The 15,137-nt window shown below is 40.3% G+C and overlaps 2 protein-coding genes across 8 annotated transcripts; one reads left to right on the forward strand and one right to left on the reverse strand.

Annotated features, from left to right (window-relative positions):
• Nucleotides 1-779: 779 nt before the first annotated feature.
• On the forward strand, nt 780-4,779 carry LOC132991203 (tRNA selenocysteine 1-associated protein 1-like). Of its 4 annotated transcripts, none has more exons than XM_061059863.1 (9): nt 780-945; nt 2,006-2,103; nt 2,161-2,275; nt 2,359-2,408; nt 2,494-2,625; nt 3,167-3,283; nt 3,386-3,590; nt 3,672-3,717; nt 4,057-4,779. In XM_061059863.1, the coding sequence occupies exons 1-9, from the start codon at nt 922-924 to the stop codon at nt 4,215-4,217; spliced, it is 948 nt and encodes a 315-aa protein (XP_060915846.1). In that variant the 5' UTR covers nt 780-921; the 3' UTR covers nt 4,218-4,779. The 4 variants fall into 4 exon arrangements, with proteins under 4 accessions (XP_060915846.1, XP_060915847.1, XP_060915848.1 ...); XM_061059864.1 differs by having other exon boundaries at nt 3,392-3,590; XM_061059865.1 differs by having other exon boundaries at nt 2,176-2,275.
• Nucleotides 4,780-7,131: 2,352 nt separating this feature from the next.
• Nucleotides 7,132-13,100, reverse strand: si:dkey-81h8.1 (uncharacterized protein LOC100034657 homolog). 4 transcript variants are annotated; one of them, XM_061060098.1, is made up of 9 exons: nt 12,923-13,100; nt 11,328-11,427; nt 10,965-11,078; nt 10,800-10,856; nt 9,814-9,951; nt 8,344-8,391; nt 8,085-8,198; nt 7,767-7,874; nt 7,132-7,500 (listed from the first exon to the last, which is right to left on the reverse strand). In XM_061060098.1, the coding sequence occupies exons 2-9, from the start codon at nt 11,421-11,423 to the stop codon at nt 7,396-7,398; spliced, it is 780 nt and encodes a 259-aa protein (XP_060916081.1). In that variant the 5' UTR covers nt 11,424-11,427; nt 12,923-13,100; the 3' UTR covers nt 7,132-7,395. The 4 variants fall into 4 exon arrangements, with proteins under 4 accessions (XP_060916081.1, XP_060916082.1, XP_060916080.1 ...); XM_061060099.1 differs by having other exon boundaries at nt 7,132-7,497; nt 11,328-11,430; nt 12,923-13,099; XM_061060097.1 differs by having other exon boundaries at nt 11,328-11,430; nt 12,923-13,099.
• Nucleotides 13,101-15,137: the final 2,037 nt, after the last annotated feature.

A 15,137-nucleotide genomic window follows, 5' to 3' on the forward strand; every position in this document is an offset into this window, starting at 1 on the left:
TGGAAAAATAATGAAAAACCTTTAACACAACATTTAAAGCACATATTCAATGTAAGAACTTTGATTTAGGTTAGACTACTTTAGGTTTATACGGTAGTTTAAGAAGCTGGTGAATAAAGGATTCCTCTCCAGAAATGAATATACATTGTTGAGATGTTTCCTTTTTGTTATTTTTACACAAAACTGAATTATTTATAACAATATTTTTTATTATGATATTAATTATTATAATAATAAATTATTATTATAATTATTATTATATTATTTTTATTATATCATAATTATAATAATAATAATAAATTATAATTTATAATATAACAATATTGTTTAACAATAGTTTACAGTCAATACCAGGAACAAACAAGTAAGAAAAAAAAGTTGAATTGCCATTTAAAATGAGATAATTATCACAAAAATGCTGATTAATAACAGGTTATAAAAAAGGAGAATTCAGTGTTTTATTGTTTTTTTTAACAACTTTGGTTCAGCAATTTTAATTAACAAACAGGCATTTAAACTGTCGGACAAGTAAGTTGCTCAAGGCAGGACATTTAGATGACAAAATACAATATAATCAAGAACAACAATATATTTTTGTTAAATAATATTAATAATTTTAAATAAATCAGTAATTAAATTTAAAATGTGAGTGTTTTAATCATAGACTGTAAATAAAACCGATTTCAACAACGGTTGACGTGGGCTAAAAAAAGTTACAAAAAAAAAAGTGTACGCTACGTAACTTGTGACGCAATTACGTAGTACTTCCGGTTGGGTGACGCAGCACGTAATGTTAGAGTTCTTCCTCTAGTAGTGCGCAAAGAGTTAGCATGTGCATGTGTGACTGAAGATTCCGCTTAATTCAGATTTACAGACCGTGTTTAAACACATTATATTATTGTTCTCATCTTCAGCGGCACCATGAGCACGTTATGGATGGGAAACGTGAGTAAATGTTTCACTTTTTAACTTTTTTTTACTGCGATTTAATTAGCTAGCCTAATGTTGCTGCGGAGCAAATTCAGCTAGCTCCACATTAGCTTCATACGTTGTTTGAATGGATTAAAAAAACAAAACACCGTCACTTTAACGTCTCTTTGTTTGTATAGAGCAGCGGGAACACATAAACCCTGGTTAAATATGATTATTTATCAGTGAAGAAACACATGTTTAGGCCTCATTAGGATGTAAACATTTTAAATTCTGAGATACGACGCAGTCAGAGAGTTAAGTCTGAACTACACAAACACGTTGGAGACATTTCAGCTGTTTCTGAGAAGACAAGGTTTCTCACAAGTTAAGAGTTTAAACTTTAATAACGTTAAAGTTGAAAAAGATTCCATATCTGTATTTATACTACGGCAACAAAAAAAGAACACCTATGCACCAGATATTTTGTAATTGATAAAAATGAAAACATATTCTCTAAATTGCACGAAAATGCTGCAGATCTGTAGTTTCTAAAATAGCTTTCTAGTTTTTGTTCTATTGATCATTAAAATAACAGATTGTATCATGTTTTAAACCCTCTGCACCTTTTAAGAAAAAGACCCAGCTCTTTCATGAATACCTACTAACTTAATGATGATGGTCTCCATATTATTGATGATGATGATGGTTGTGACGATTGTTTTTGTTTGATAACGACGACTTATAAGATGGTTTCTATACTGATTAGAGCTCTCAAGAACTGCCGTCAATGTTGTGCTTTGCCTCTGGTCACTTCCTGTCAGCACCTGTGTGTCCAATCAGACTCAAAGCTGATCGTTTGCTCTTACTGACATTGTTCCCTTTTTTCTAGATCCTTGCTTGTGTTGTACTTACTCTCTGATGTACGTCACTTTGGATAAAAGCGTCTGCTAAGTGAATTGTAGAATCATGGCGGTCTTTGATTCCTGTTTTGATGACACTAAAACCTGTTTTATCTAAACGTCTCCCATACTCATGAGCAGGAATAGAAAAGCCAGCTGTACAGTTACTCAATGACCTCTGTGTTTCTGTGCAGCTGGAGACCTACATGGACGAGAAGTTCGTCACCAGAGCATTTTCCACCATGGGCGAGCAGGTGGTGAATGTGCGGATCATACGAAACAAGATGACAGGGTAAGTGTTAAATCTGCAGGTGTGTGTGTAGCAGATTGTCATTCTGACGTTAAACAGTGTGTCATCACCCAGGGGGGCCCTGGGCTACTGCTTCGTGGAGATGACGGACGAGGCCACGGCCGAGAGGTGTCTACGAAAGATCAACGGGAAAGCTTTACCCGGAGCCAGTCCGGTAAGAACACATTAAATATTCAAAGCAGACATGTTTGGAGGAAAGACACCGTGGATTTTGTAATGAAAGCCTCTCTCTTACAGCCCACGAGGTTCAAGTTAAACCGAGCCACGTTTGGGAAACAGGACAGCGGGTGAGTGAAGATGGAATCACACATGAATATGATGTCAATGATTAAAATGTGCGTCATGTGACTGTGTCTGTTGCTGTCCTCACAGTCAGATGTACTCTCTGTTTGTGGGAGATCTGACTCCAGAGGTGGACGATGGGATGCTCTATGAGTTCTTCTACAACCGTTACCCCTCCTGTCGGGGGGGCAAAGTGGTGCTGGACACCATGGGCAACTCCAAGTGAGTATAAACACGTCATCAGCATGCAATGAAGGGTTAACACGATACCAGAATTTACACATAAGATATAGCCTGCTGTGATACCACAGTGTCAAAGACGGGGGTCTCAGACAACCAATGTTTGTATGTTTCTTGTTTTTATCCACCAAAACATGAAGGCAAACTCCCGCACACGGTCCACATTAATCAAAGAAGTTGTCAACTTTTCAGTACCAAGATATTTCTAATATATTTGTCGGTTTAAACAGGACTCTCTCTCTTTTTCTCGCAGCAGCTTTTGGTTAAAAATATGACACTAGATCTGTTGTTTTTAAAGCTCTGGTACTTTATGAAACTTTTGATCATTAAAATAATAGTTTGTAGTGATTTCAAACATGTGGTATCCAAAGAGACAGCTGCGGAATTAAAAACATCAAACTGTAAGAAATCTTGAATTGATTGTGAGGTAGAAAATTAAAGTGATCTTGTTCGGTTGGAGCTGACGTTGATTGTGCTGGTTTGAGAGTTTGCAATGATCTAAGCCGTGTGTGTGTGTCTGTAGGGGTTGTGGATTTGTTCAGTTCCCAGACGAGCGGCTGCAGAAGCGAGCACTGGAGGAGTGTCAGGGCGCTATGGGTCTGGGGAGCAAACCTCTGAGACTCAGTCTGGCTGCAAACAAGTGAGTTCCGCTCAAGCTGTTTTCAACTCGTGAACTAGAAAATTATCGTTTCTATATTCCTCACAAGTCTGTTGTTGCTGAGCGTTGTGTCCTTCTCCTGAGTTTAAGGAACCGTCAGCAGCAGTCAGAAAACAAATCGTGGCAGCCCGGCTCCTCTTACAAATACAACTACGACCACTACAACCAGTACAACCAGTACCAGCAGCAGGCCTACCCCGGCTACTACAACTCCTGGGGCTACGACCAGAACGGAGCGGGGTACGGTTACAACTACCCGCAGTATGATTACTCACAGTATGCTGCCCAGGTAAGACCTCTCTGTGTTTACACCTGTCACACAGTCAGCGTTAACACACATGAACCTTTCTAACACAATTTATCTTTTCAGGAAACTGAAGCTGAAACTGAACCTGTGCAGGATGACGGGATTGAAGGCAAGTGTTCAAGTTCACAGTGTTCACAGTTTCAATGTTAACCTTTAGTATGTCAGTTAGATTTTCACTCGTCAAAGACGCCTGACTCCACAGAAGGGTAGAAAAAAATGTGACTGTACGGGTCGGTCAATTTGGTACTTTACCCAACTGTTGACTCTAGAAATGCCAATAAATGAACCGGACCGCTTGGTTGAAACGGGGAAAGTCATTTGAAGCCCACATAGGCTCCAGAGTGAAAAATACTTCCACTCTGCATACATGTATGTAGTTGGCATGTGTTTTTATTCTGCATACAGTCCGATCTGTGCAGTATCGTCTAACTTTGTGTCTTGGCTGCAGATCCCAGTCCGGAGCTGGACGTGGTGGAGGCAAACAGGAAGTTCATGGAGCTCAGTGAGGAACTTTACGACGCTCTGATCGACTGTCACTGGCAGCCTCAGGAGTTCTCTGAAGAACAGGATTTTATGGAATCCAGTCTGCCGGAACCGATCTCCTGCTGAGACCGGACTCTTCAGACTATACCCCCTCATGGGGACGATCGGCTGTCTGCTGGCGTGTTCACAGTGTGGATTATTTTTGTAAGGACGTAATGAAACGTTGGATTGAAGCCTGCTAATGTGTAAAATGAATACAAACATATGAGTCTCATCAAGAAATATTTATGATTTATTCAGAACACACTTAAGGTTGTCAGAAGTTTTGATACTCAGATATTTTTCGGTACCCTGTGTTTAAGAGTGAAATGTTATTGTAATGATTAAAAGAATCAAAAGTACCAACGCTTGTCAGGGTGCCGGTAGCCTAGAGCGCGCCCTCCATGAAGTGAGGCTTAAGTCCTCAAGAGGGGGCGGATCTGTGTGTAGTCCTGTCCTGTCAAACATTAAGGAAAACTTCAGATCTTTGGTCGTTTATAAACCAAAAGCTCCTGAGTGACAGAGAGAGAGATGTCTGTCCAAATTGTACAAATAATTTGGAGTGGTTTTGGTACCAATGTTTGATCATTTCATTTGTCCATTAAGACCATGTGCAGAATTTGTTTTCAATTTTTTGTAATAAATAAAACAAGAAATGATCCAATAGGGGTGCCCAGGACTCCTGTTTTTGAAGTTCCTCAAAACGGGAAATGTTGAAACTGATACTTACTAGAATCAAAATAAAGTTTAGCAATCTGCTATTGTGAAAACTTTAGAACAGACTGAATCCAACGAAAAGCATTTAATGGGTTGTTATCCTCAATGTACGACTAAATGACTCCAACCAATCAGAGCACAGAAACACGTGGAGTAACTGTTGGTTGCTGGGCAACGAAGCGATTACAAAGATCCATTTGATCTGTCGTATCATTTATGTCAACGCTCTGACGTTCTGCATGCACATGAGCTGCGTCCAGTGTGTGACCGTTAATGGAGCTGGATAGAAGTTAATGTGCTGATTCCTAACTTTCTACATCAGCCATCCTTGCTTCCTTTCCTTCATATCATTCCCCGCTTTCACTCTCCCTGATTTCAGACTTCGTCCACTGTCCTGTTTTCAAATAAAGACACAAAAAACCTCCACAAATAAAACTTGAAAGACATTTTCTAGACAAATTGGGGCATAAAAGACCAGAATACAAGAAATGGTTGCACCTCTTCTTGAGTCATGAACACAACAGAGTAAATAATAATGATCAGACCTGGAACACAGATCGCCTCCTCAGGGTTTTCATAGGCGTGACTAGAGGAGGTTAAATAAGTAAATGAATAAACCTGTACGTGTTCTCTGTGTTTGCATGTTTAGTGAGGAAACAGACTACTGGTAACACTGAAGGTGACACTCACAGACACACGACATCTTGATTTCTCTTCAGTAACTTTATTCACTGTGATTAAAATACATTCACTGACAGTTCATCATGCCATCCCGTGGTTTACACAAACGATAATGAACAGGAGAACAGTGTTAAACACTCGTCTGATCACACGAAGGATCATCACCAGCACATTGACTTCCATCATAGAAGCGTCTTGTTTAAAAGGCTGCAGGGTCTGTAGGTCTGCCAGTGACACCTGGTCAATAGGGGGCGCTACGGCACCGCAAATCCCCACAGGGAGACGGATAGACCTTCACTGAATACGATTTTTCTTGAATAAGTTTAAAATATTTAAAAGAGGAAGGTTGATATTAGCGAGTAAAATGTATAACATGTAAGTATAAGTACACGTGATGATGTTTGTTAATTATTTTAAGTAAAATAGATCGTTTCAGAAGTTAAAATTACTTCTGACCGCCATGCTAATTGTGTTAGCCAGTTAAAGGCATTTTCCATTATGTGTTAGCATCAAGCTAACAAACTAAAAATGTACATCCCGGTTCATCCGTGAGATAATATAGATACAATAATGAGAACAAATTCTGATATAGAGAAAAACCTGAATAGGTTTAAAGGAGCCGCACACCGAAGTCTGAGGAAGAGCATGTTGTCTAAATGGGAGCTCATCGTTGTGTGGGTCTTTGCTTCTTTTTACCTGTTCAGGTGTTTTTGGGATCAAGCACCCACTGAGGGATGTGCATGTCTTTTTAGATTTTTCATAGAAAGGAAACCAGCCTTCATATCTTGAGCTAATAAGATAATTTAATCTGATATAATAAGAAAATTCGTTTTTTTTTTTTAAATGACAGGGAAAATATACACAGAACTCTAGAAAACTGAATTTGCTCATTATCAGGGGAAAACGCAGTAAATAAAATGTATGGGTGAATGTCTGCTCCGGGCTTCCGTAGTTTTAAAACCGAACGAGAACAATAAAAAGTCGTTTCAACAGTCACGTGTGTTTTAGGCCGTAGAGGAAGAAGACATCTGAGAGGTCAAACAGCACCAGTATTAAATCTGCCTTCAGACTACAGAATACAAACTGTGCACACAGTAAAAGTGAATCCATCCAACATACGCTCACTGTGACAGGGATCTGTCATTTCCTGTGGCTGTCTCTGTTACTGTAATATCTCTGACTACTCTTTTTTTTTATAGTGGAAGAATAAATGAAACATGTTCAGTAACACTGATCTGTATACTTTTCTTTACATCCGTCGCTGTGTTCATGTCATGTGAGGAGAGAAAAAAAAAACGGGAAGGAAACTTTTATTTTGACACATTCTTGTTTTTTGTTTCGACCTTCGAGCTGCTGCCATCAGCAGGTGTATTGTCAGTTGAGATTTTCCACGAGCCAATCAGTGACAAGCAGGAGGCTGACATGTTTTTTTTTCTCCAAATGGTCATATTCATGTAGCGGCCATTTTCCTCTGACGTCACATACTGGAGTATCACGGTAGAGCAGTGGTTCGCGAGCTTTTTGGCTTTTTGACTTCACAAAACTCTGGGTTGCAAGTAAACATTAATTTAAGACCACATGTGAGGAGTTTATTTTTCGCATGACACATGGATGGGAGACGGACAGTAAAATCTTCCTGAAATCTTTGCGCAGGTAAAGGAACTGCTTCATTAAATGTTTTGTTGGCCAGTATGTTCTATGTAGGTCGTACCAGCTGTTGGTCGGCCAGGACACCGTGTCACGCTGGGTTATCAGAGGAAAATGGCCGCTGTGTAAATATGGGGAAGTGACCTCCATATCTCCACTGACATGACATGACACCACAGCGAGCAGGGTGTGTGTGTGTGTGTGTGTGTGTGTGTTGAGTTCAGGGAACTGAGGATTCTATGGGCTCCACCTGAGGTTCAGTGGGTGGAGTCGAGATGTCCTCCACCTGATCTGAGTCTGGTTCAGTCACAACCACCTCGACCTGCTGACAGAGAAGAGTGATGTGTGAGCGTGTGAAAAGTCCAGTTAGCAACGTTAGCACCAGCGCTAGTTTGGCTACGTTATGATCGCATGAAAAACAAAAGTGACAGCGTCGCACAATGGCGTCACACTGGAAGGAGTTTTCCAAAAGGGGCGCCCAGCAGTCATCTACCGATTCATTCATGATCCTCTCTCGATGAATCAGCAACAAAAGAAACTCATAAAGTATCAGGAAACATCCTCAGAATGTAAAGACTACGTTCTTCATACCTGACATGGCTCGGCTGCAGCTGGAGCAACATAAACAGCTGGAGCAGCCTCAACAGCTGGGACAGGTGGGGGGCGACTCTGTGGGTAGACAGGTCTCTGGCTTGGACTCTACGGGACACACACACACATACACAGACACATCATTTGGTAAGAATAAGGTTTATCTTACGCTTTTACTAAACTCCTAAAAATCAAGTTAAATCAAAGATATCAGCAAATCAAAGAAAACAGAAAGGAAACAGTGTGAAGACACCGCTTGGTACTCTGCTGCCCCTAGAGGTCAAATGTCAGATGAATCTGTCAGGTATCAGAGCTCACCCTTGTTCCACCAGCGGCGAGGACACTGAGTCCAAACAGCATGGCGGTGATGCAGATGAGCAGCTCCAGGACCAGGAAGATCACCAGCGTCCCCAGGATCCCGTCGATCAACAGCTGGAGGAGAAATCATCGAGAAAGCCCCGGTGAGAACGCAGGAGGAGAACTCACACCGAACTCACACAGGGTTTGATGATGTGACTCTGCTGATTCTACAAACAGTGAACCTATCACACCAAAGTATAGTTATATAGTCACTTACTTTACACTTTTGCTCGATCAGCCCGGTGCATTTCCTGAAACAATGTTGCTGCAGTGAACAGACAAAGAAACATGGAGTCTGTTTCTTCATAACATCAAGTGTCAATTGTGAATTCATTCAATTGCCTCCAATTGGTGCTGCAGTGATTAGTCAAATGATAACAAACACCGACATTTCTGATGTTCATTTAAAAGTTTCGATCATTTTGTAAAGCAAAAATGTAAACATGTTTCTGGTTACAGCTCGTTAAATGTGAGAATTCGATGTTTTTCTTTGTCTTTAGGGCTGTAGATGGGCTGTATGTTCTACTTCAGCATCAGTTAATAATTAAAAATAACTTTTATGAAGGTAAAGGATTCATTTTTTATCATATAACGTATGATAAAAGATGAAGTATCATAACTTATCATAAGGAAATAGTGTTTATGTCACTGTATAAAGGGAATGTGAATTAAAATATCAAATAGTACACCGCAGTGAAAAGCATTGCAGACAATTTAAGGAGCAGTATGTGGAGGTTAGTGGCCTCTAGTGGTGAGTTTGCAGATTGCAAACGTCTGATAAAACTGATCTGTGATTGGTCTGTAGCTTCAGTGGTGGAAAATATGAGGAACTAGCGCTGTAGTTTCACCCCGCTAACTGCAACAGCTTCCAGTGACGCAAAATGACGACTTTTGCGTCATCGGAAACTCCTTTCCAGACTTAAAAAGATTTCCCATCTCAGGAGAAAATGAGGGCGGGATGCACGACCATTCAAAAATACTACCAGGTTTCTAATAATACAAAGCTTAATGCAAATGGGTGAAGTATCCCTTTAAGAGTTGTGTTCATCTGTTTGAAGTTGCTCTAGTAACATGGAAGTCATGCTGAGGTAGCAGCAGACCAGCAACTTCCATGTTCTACGTTGTAGAAGTGTTTTCAGTAGAGTCTGGCTTCAAGGGAATGATTTAACGCTTGCTCCTTTTTTCCTGCTGTTTGGAAAAATTCCTAGAATAATTGGTAAACCCATTTTTTTTAAATATATATTTCTGTTATTTAGCAAAACTTTGAGGAAGTTAATTTCTCTATTGAGAAGTCAAATGATTAAAAAAAAACTAAAAACTAAAACCTGAACACTGCAGCTAAACATGTAAACAGATTGTTGTTACATAAGTAGGAACATATTCTCTCCTGCAAACATTGTTTCAGTCTTGCACCAGACAAGACTCATATCGAAACAAATCGATTACTTTCAGCCCAAAACAGAATTTTCTGGCACAGATTTCGTCTTGTTGTTAAATCAATAAGCTTTCATTTCAGTTTTTGCCCAGGTTCATATTTAAAGATGTAATCCAGTGTTTTGCTGTTGATGTAAAAGTCGTAATCAGTAACCTTTAAACTGCTTTGAAACAGCCTTTCCTTTCGGCGCAACTTAGAGCTAATACATCAAATCCAATGATAAATCTAATAAACATGTTTTAGGGGCATTACCACGGCATGCAGCTCAAGCTTGCGGCAGTGTTCACAGTGGTACGAGTCCTGGCGGTAGGGCAGGTGTTTGGACATCAGACCCAGAGCAGCTGTGGCGAACGCCGCACTGATGAGATGAAGGATCAGGACGCATTTCACCTGAAGAAAAACAGCAAACAACACACCTGCATTGAATTTTTTATTTTTCTACTTTCACTCCTCTGAAGTGACTTTTTGACATGATTTTTTCCCCAGTGAAAACTCTTGACATTGGTATCAGGATAAGACCGTTGGATGGTGCAGGACAGTGTTTCCACGCCGACACAAACACTTGAAGGAATCTTGGTGTTCATGCGTTACTTTTAATGACAGCTGTCCTTTTCTATCGGAAAGGTATCCTTAAATGACTTCTTTCCCTGATTTCCGACTCTATCCACTATCCTATCTCTACAATAAAGGCCCAAAAAGCCCAAAAAGAAATCTTTAAAAAAAAATTATTATTATTATTATTTTTTTTTTACTTGACCTTCAAGGGGGGGCGGGGGGTGCCGTTGGGGCGGGCCGCCCCCCCCAATATAATGGTAGGGGAAACACTGCAGGAACTATAATGCAAAAAGCACCCAGTGTAATCTTTATGGATATCTCAGATGGAGTCCCACAAGGCTCTGTTTTAGGCTCTGTTTTATTTTCTATTGGAAACAACAGCTTGGTGCATCTTTATGCAGATGATACAATTGTCTATTTAGTAACAAAGTCAGACTGCTGATGAGTGTTAGACCTACTTTCAGCAGCTGCAGGACACATTTTAAGTTCTTTAAGGTTCTTCTTGATACTAATAAAAAACATTTATTCTCCTTTTTATGTTCTAGATATCACTTTGTACTTTGGAGAAACAGAACGGCAGATTGTATTTTTCAACGACGCCTGAATGAATCGACCTAATTGTTTATGAGCAGTAGTCTACATCCCTGACAGTAACACAGAGTTCTGGTTTGATTCAGACTCACCCAGAACAGAGTCGGTCTCCTCCCGCTGTGGATCAACACCGATCCAGACAACGTCACCTGGAGGGTCACAGTAACATTGACTGAGATTTAGCATTTAGAAGAAATCAAAGAACGGTGTTAGGTTAAGTTATATCTCAATAAAATGCTGAGTAAATAAGAAAGCACCTGTATGACCACAATGAGGAAGAGGGCCACGTCTCCTGTGAAGTGGACTTCATGGATCTGCAGCACAGATGCACTCAGACACAGAATCAGACCCCCGATAACCACCTGGATCGCCTGAAAAGGGAAACAGCAGGTAAGATCAGCGCGGTTACTAATTAAGAGTGTGTGTATAAAAGCACTGGAATATTATCAGTCGCTTTGAATCAGAAAACTATTTTTTCCCACAGTTGTTCTCCTGGACCATGTGGGATTTTAATTACCCACAAGGCTTCCTGTGTCTTTCTGTGGAACACATGTTTGCATGTATTGGTAAGCTTGAATCCCTAACACGTCAGGGTATAAACTGTTGGTTTACAGACTTACTCCAAGAGTCTTGGGCTCCATCTTGAGCAGACTCTGCAGCTGTCCCGGGGCGAGGTTCCCCACCGGAGGCATCGGGTCTTTGTCATTCTGAGCCATCGTGCTGCTGATGGAGACACAGAACACTTCAGTGGTGGACAAAGTAACCAGCTTCATCACTTATAGTGAGTATATGTAACCATCTGCTGGATAAATGCACGTCTTTCTAGGTTCTGGAGGAGCTACGTTGTGAGCATAATAACCATGTGTTCCAGTAAATAAGAATTTTACATTACATTTACACAAACATGGAAATAACAATCTAGGCCCTTAAAATAAATTGTCCTTGTATTTGGTGTCCTTGTAGAATAGTTAGAGTCAACTGTAAATCCAGTTCATACAGAGGTCAGCTCTGCTTTAAGTCAGAGTTTGGTCAGAGTGCACGCTACGTTTGTGTGTTTGAACTGGTACCTACGGTGGCTGGGAAGTGCAAAACAAAATTACAAAGTGTGAAACACTTTTCCAAAAGTGAGACAAATTTACATTTTGAAAAACATTTTTTGACAAAACCCAAAACCCTTTTACCAAGGACAAAACAAATGTACATGATGTGAAACACTCTTACAAGTACTGAGACAAGTTAACAAGTGACAATTATGAACTAAGCCAATAATTATGTTGTTTATGAATCTTTCAATAACTATTTTAACCCGTTTTTACCAGCAGGGTTACACATACATCCTCCTGGGATCCTGGGATGTGTCAGTGTGTAATAAAAGTTTCCATAAGGGATTCAGGCCATTTACAGCTGGCTCGTCAGAGGTCCACATACCACCGTTTGGGAACCTCCGTCCCACAGTATCATCATGTTGTTTGTCGAGAAAGGGAGCAGGCCCCTCTGAGAAGAAGGAGCTCTGTGTGTGTGTGTGTGTGTGTGTGTGTGTGTGTGTGTGTGTGTGTGTGTGTGTGTGTGTGTGTGTGTGTGTGCTTCAACATTTGCAGCATCATCCACACAGACTGCATCAGCTCTGATCTAAAGCTGCTCATGTGTCTGCTCTGAAGGATAACTTTGAATCCTCACCTGCAGGAATGATTCAGCAGAACAGAATATTCCTGCTTCTTCACAGGACATAAAGATCATGCTGACTGAGCTTGAAATATTAATGTGCTGACTTGCAGGATATTCCAGAATTAGCAGTCTGCAGCCAGAGACACTAAAAAGGTTTCTATCATGCATTTCTACTGGAAGCACGTAACACACCGAGCTGAGACATTCAGGTATAACCACTGAGATGTTTGAGGTTATTGAAAACATCCACAGCTGCAGCACAGAGCGGGGAGGCGCTGATGGACCGCAGTCACATCTGACTCAGCTCCAAGAACACCAAAACAAAACTCAGGCCGATCCGTGCCGGGCTCATCTGGGCTACATTTTTAGCAACAACACCCCCCCCCCCCCCCTCCCAGCAGCACTGCAGCGACTACACCAAAAACTGCGCGTGCATAAAAGCAGCATCAGTCAAAGTCACGGCTTCTCCTCCTCAACAATGACACCTCAATGTCACCTCAAGTCCTGTCCCGGTTACTCGGGACAAAAAGCGGTGAACGGATGAACTTACCTGCAGCCGTTTATCTCTGATGTCAGTGCAGGTGTGTATCAGAGGACTCTGCGTGTGCGCGTGTGTGAGGATGGTCTGCAGGATGCTGCAGGGTGTGTTCACGAGCTGCTCTCACTGCAGCACTCTCAGAGACTCGGACTAGTTTCTGTCTGCAAGGTCCCACACAGACTGCAGACAGCGCGCGGGGCGCCTGTGACGTCACATAATACCTCTAAAAAAAAAAAGTCACACACTGAAGTCTTATTCATCTTAAATTTACAAGTTCATTATTCACAGGGGATTGAAGAGGATTCAGGTGACTGAGAGGGCCGAATGAGAAGAATGACGATCATAATAATAATAATAATTAATTAATTTAGCAGGGCTGCAGGACTTACAACATAATAGCACAAAAATAGGCATTGACTAAAATAATACAAATAAAATAATACACTTATATGATGATAATGAAATGTTTTTTTTAAATTAAATGACAATGACTAACTTTCTGCTTTCATCATCGAATCAAAGCCTGATGGCACCAGTCAGTCATGTAAACTAGAAACTTAAGGACGTTAGGACCTGGATGACCAGAAATGTTTTGCTACTTAACTCCGAGAAGACTGAAGTTATTGTGCTAGGCCCTAAAAACCTCAGAGAGACTTTTTCTAGTGATGTGACTGTCCTTAATGACACCAGTCTGGCATCTAGCACCACTGTTAGGAATCTAGGAGTTCTATTTGATCAAGACGTTTCCTTTAACTCTCACATCAATCAAATTTCAAGGACAGCCTATTTTCACCTTCATAATATATCTAAGATCAGGAATATCCTGTCTCAAAGTGATGCAGAAAAACTAGTTCATGCATTTGTTACCTCCATGTTGGATAATTGTAATTCTCTTTTGTCAGGGTGCTCTGGTAAGTCTCTAAAGACTCTTCAACTAGTCCAGAATGCTGCAGCTCGTGTACTGACTGATGAGGAAAAGGGACCACATTACTCCTGTGTCTTCTCTGCACTGGCTCCCTATACAGTCTAGAATAGAATTTAAAATCCTTCTTCTCACTTACAAAGCTCTGAATGGCCAGGCACCATCTTATCTGAAGGAGCTACTAGTGCCGTACTGTCCCTCGAGAACATTACGGTCCCAGAATGCGGGTCTGCTCGTGGTACCTACAGTCTGTAAATGTACTATGGGAGGTAGAGCCTTCATTTATCAGACCTGCTCGTGGTACCTACAGTCTCTAAATGTACTATGGGAGGAAGAGCCTTCAGTTATCGGGCTCCTCTCCTTTGGAATCATCTACCAGCCGGGGTCCCGGAGGCAGACACAATCTGTATTTTTAAGAATAGACTTAAAACTTTCCTTTTTCATAAATCTTATAATCTATCCCTCTTCCTGCATCTTATCCCATCTCTCCCCCTATCCCTTTCCAAGCCCGGCGCAGTCTAGGCCTGTGAAGGCTGTTTCATCCTGAGCTGGGGATCCGGCGTTTTAATAAGACATTTTTTTCTTACCACTGTAACTTTTGCTGCTTTGCTAAAGTGCTCATGATGGATAGGCCGGATCTTTGTAACATAACAATGAGTAAGGTCTTTTACCTGCTTTTTTGTAAAGTGTCTCGAGATAACACTTGTTGAGTTGATGCTATACAAATACAAATTGATTGATTGATCATTTATCTGATTATTTGTTTAATTTTATACTTTTTATTCTTATTTTACTCTCAATTATAAAAATATTTATGTAATACGTTTTTTGTTTCATGTACATCTTACAGGTTTTCCTTATCCTAACAGTTAGTAAATTTTTATTTTTTTTACTTGAATTAATTATTTGTATTTATTAATGTGCATTAGATCCCCATTGGTTGTTACCGCAGTAACTTCCTGTTGTCCATACAAAAGAAAAAATACCCCAAAATAATGAATCTCAACAACCTTTGTTTTAACTCTAACTTTATTAACTCTTTTATTCTTTTTGTGCTTTATTCTGATTTTATTAATAATTGTAAACATGACCGTTGAATATATAAATAAAGTTATTCACTGATTATTAACACGAGTGTTTGTTTTATTCTGAGGATCCTCTGACACTCACACTGATCACTAAACAATAACTTTAAATATTTTATGTTTTTAAAGGTTTTAGCCACGAGGGGGCGCCAGAAGACAACATTTCTCTGGCAGCGGCAGAAAAACACATTTTGGAAACTAATTCTTGAATCCTTTGATA

This window comes from Labrus mixtus, chromosome 16, assembly GCF_963584025.1.
Source record: "Labrus mixtus chromosome 16, fLabMix1.1, whole genome shotgun sequence".
Classification (NCBI taxonomy): domain Eukaryota; kingdom Metazoa; phylum Chordata; class Actinopteri; order Labriformes; family Labridae; genus Labrus; species Labrus mixtus.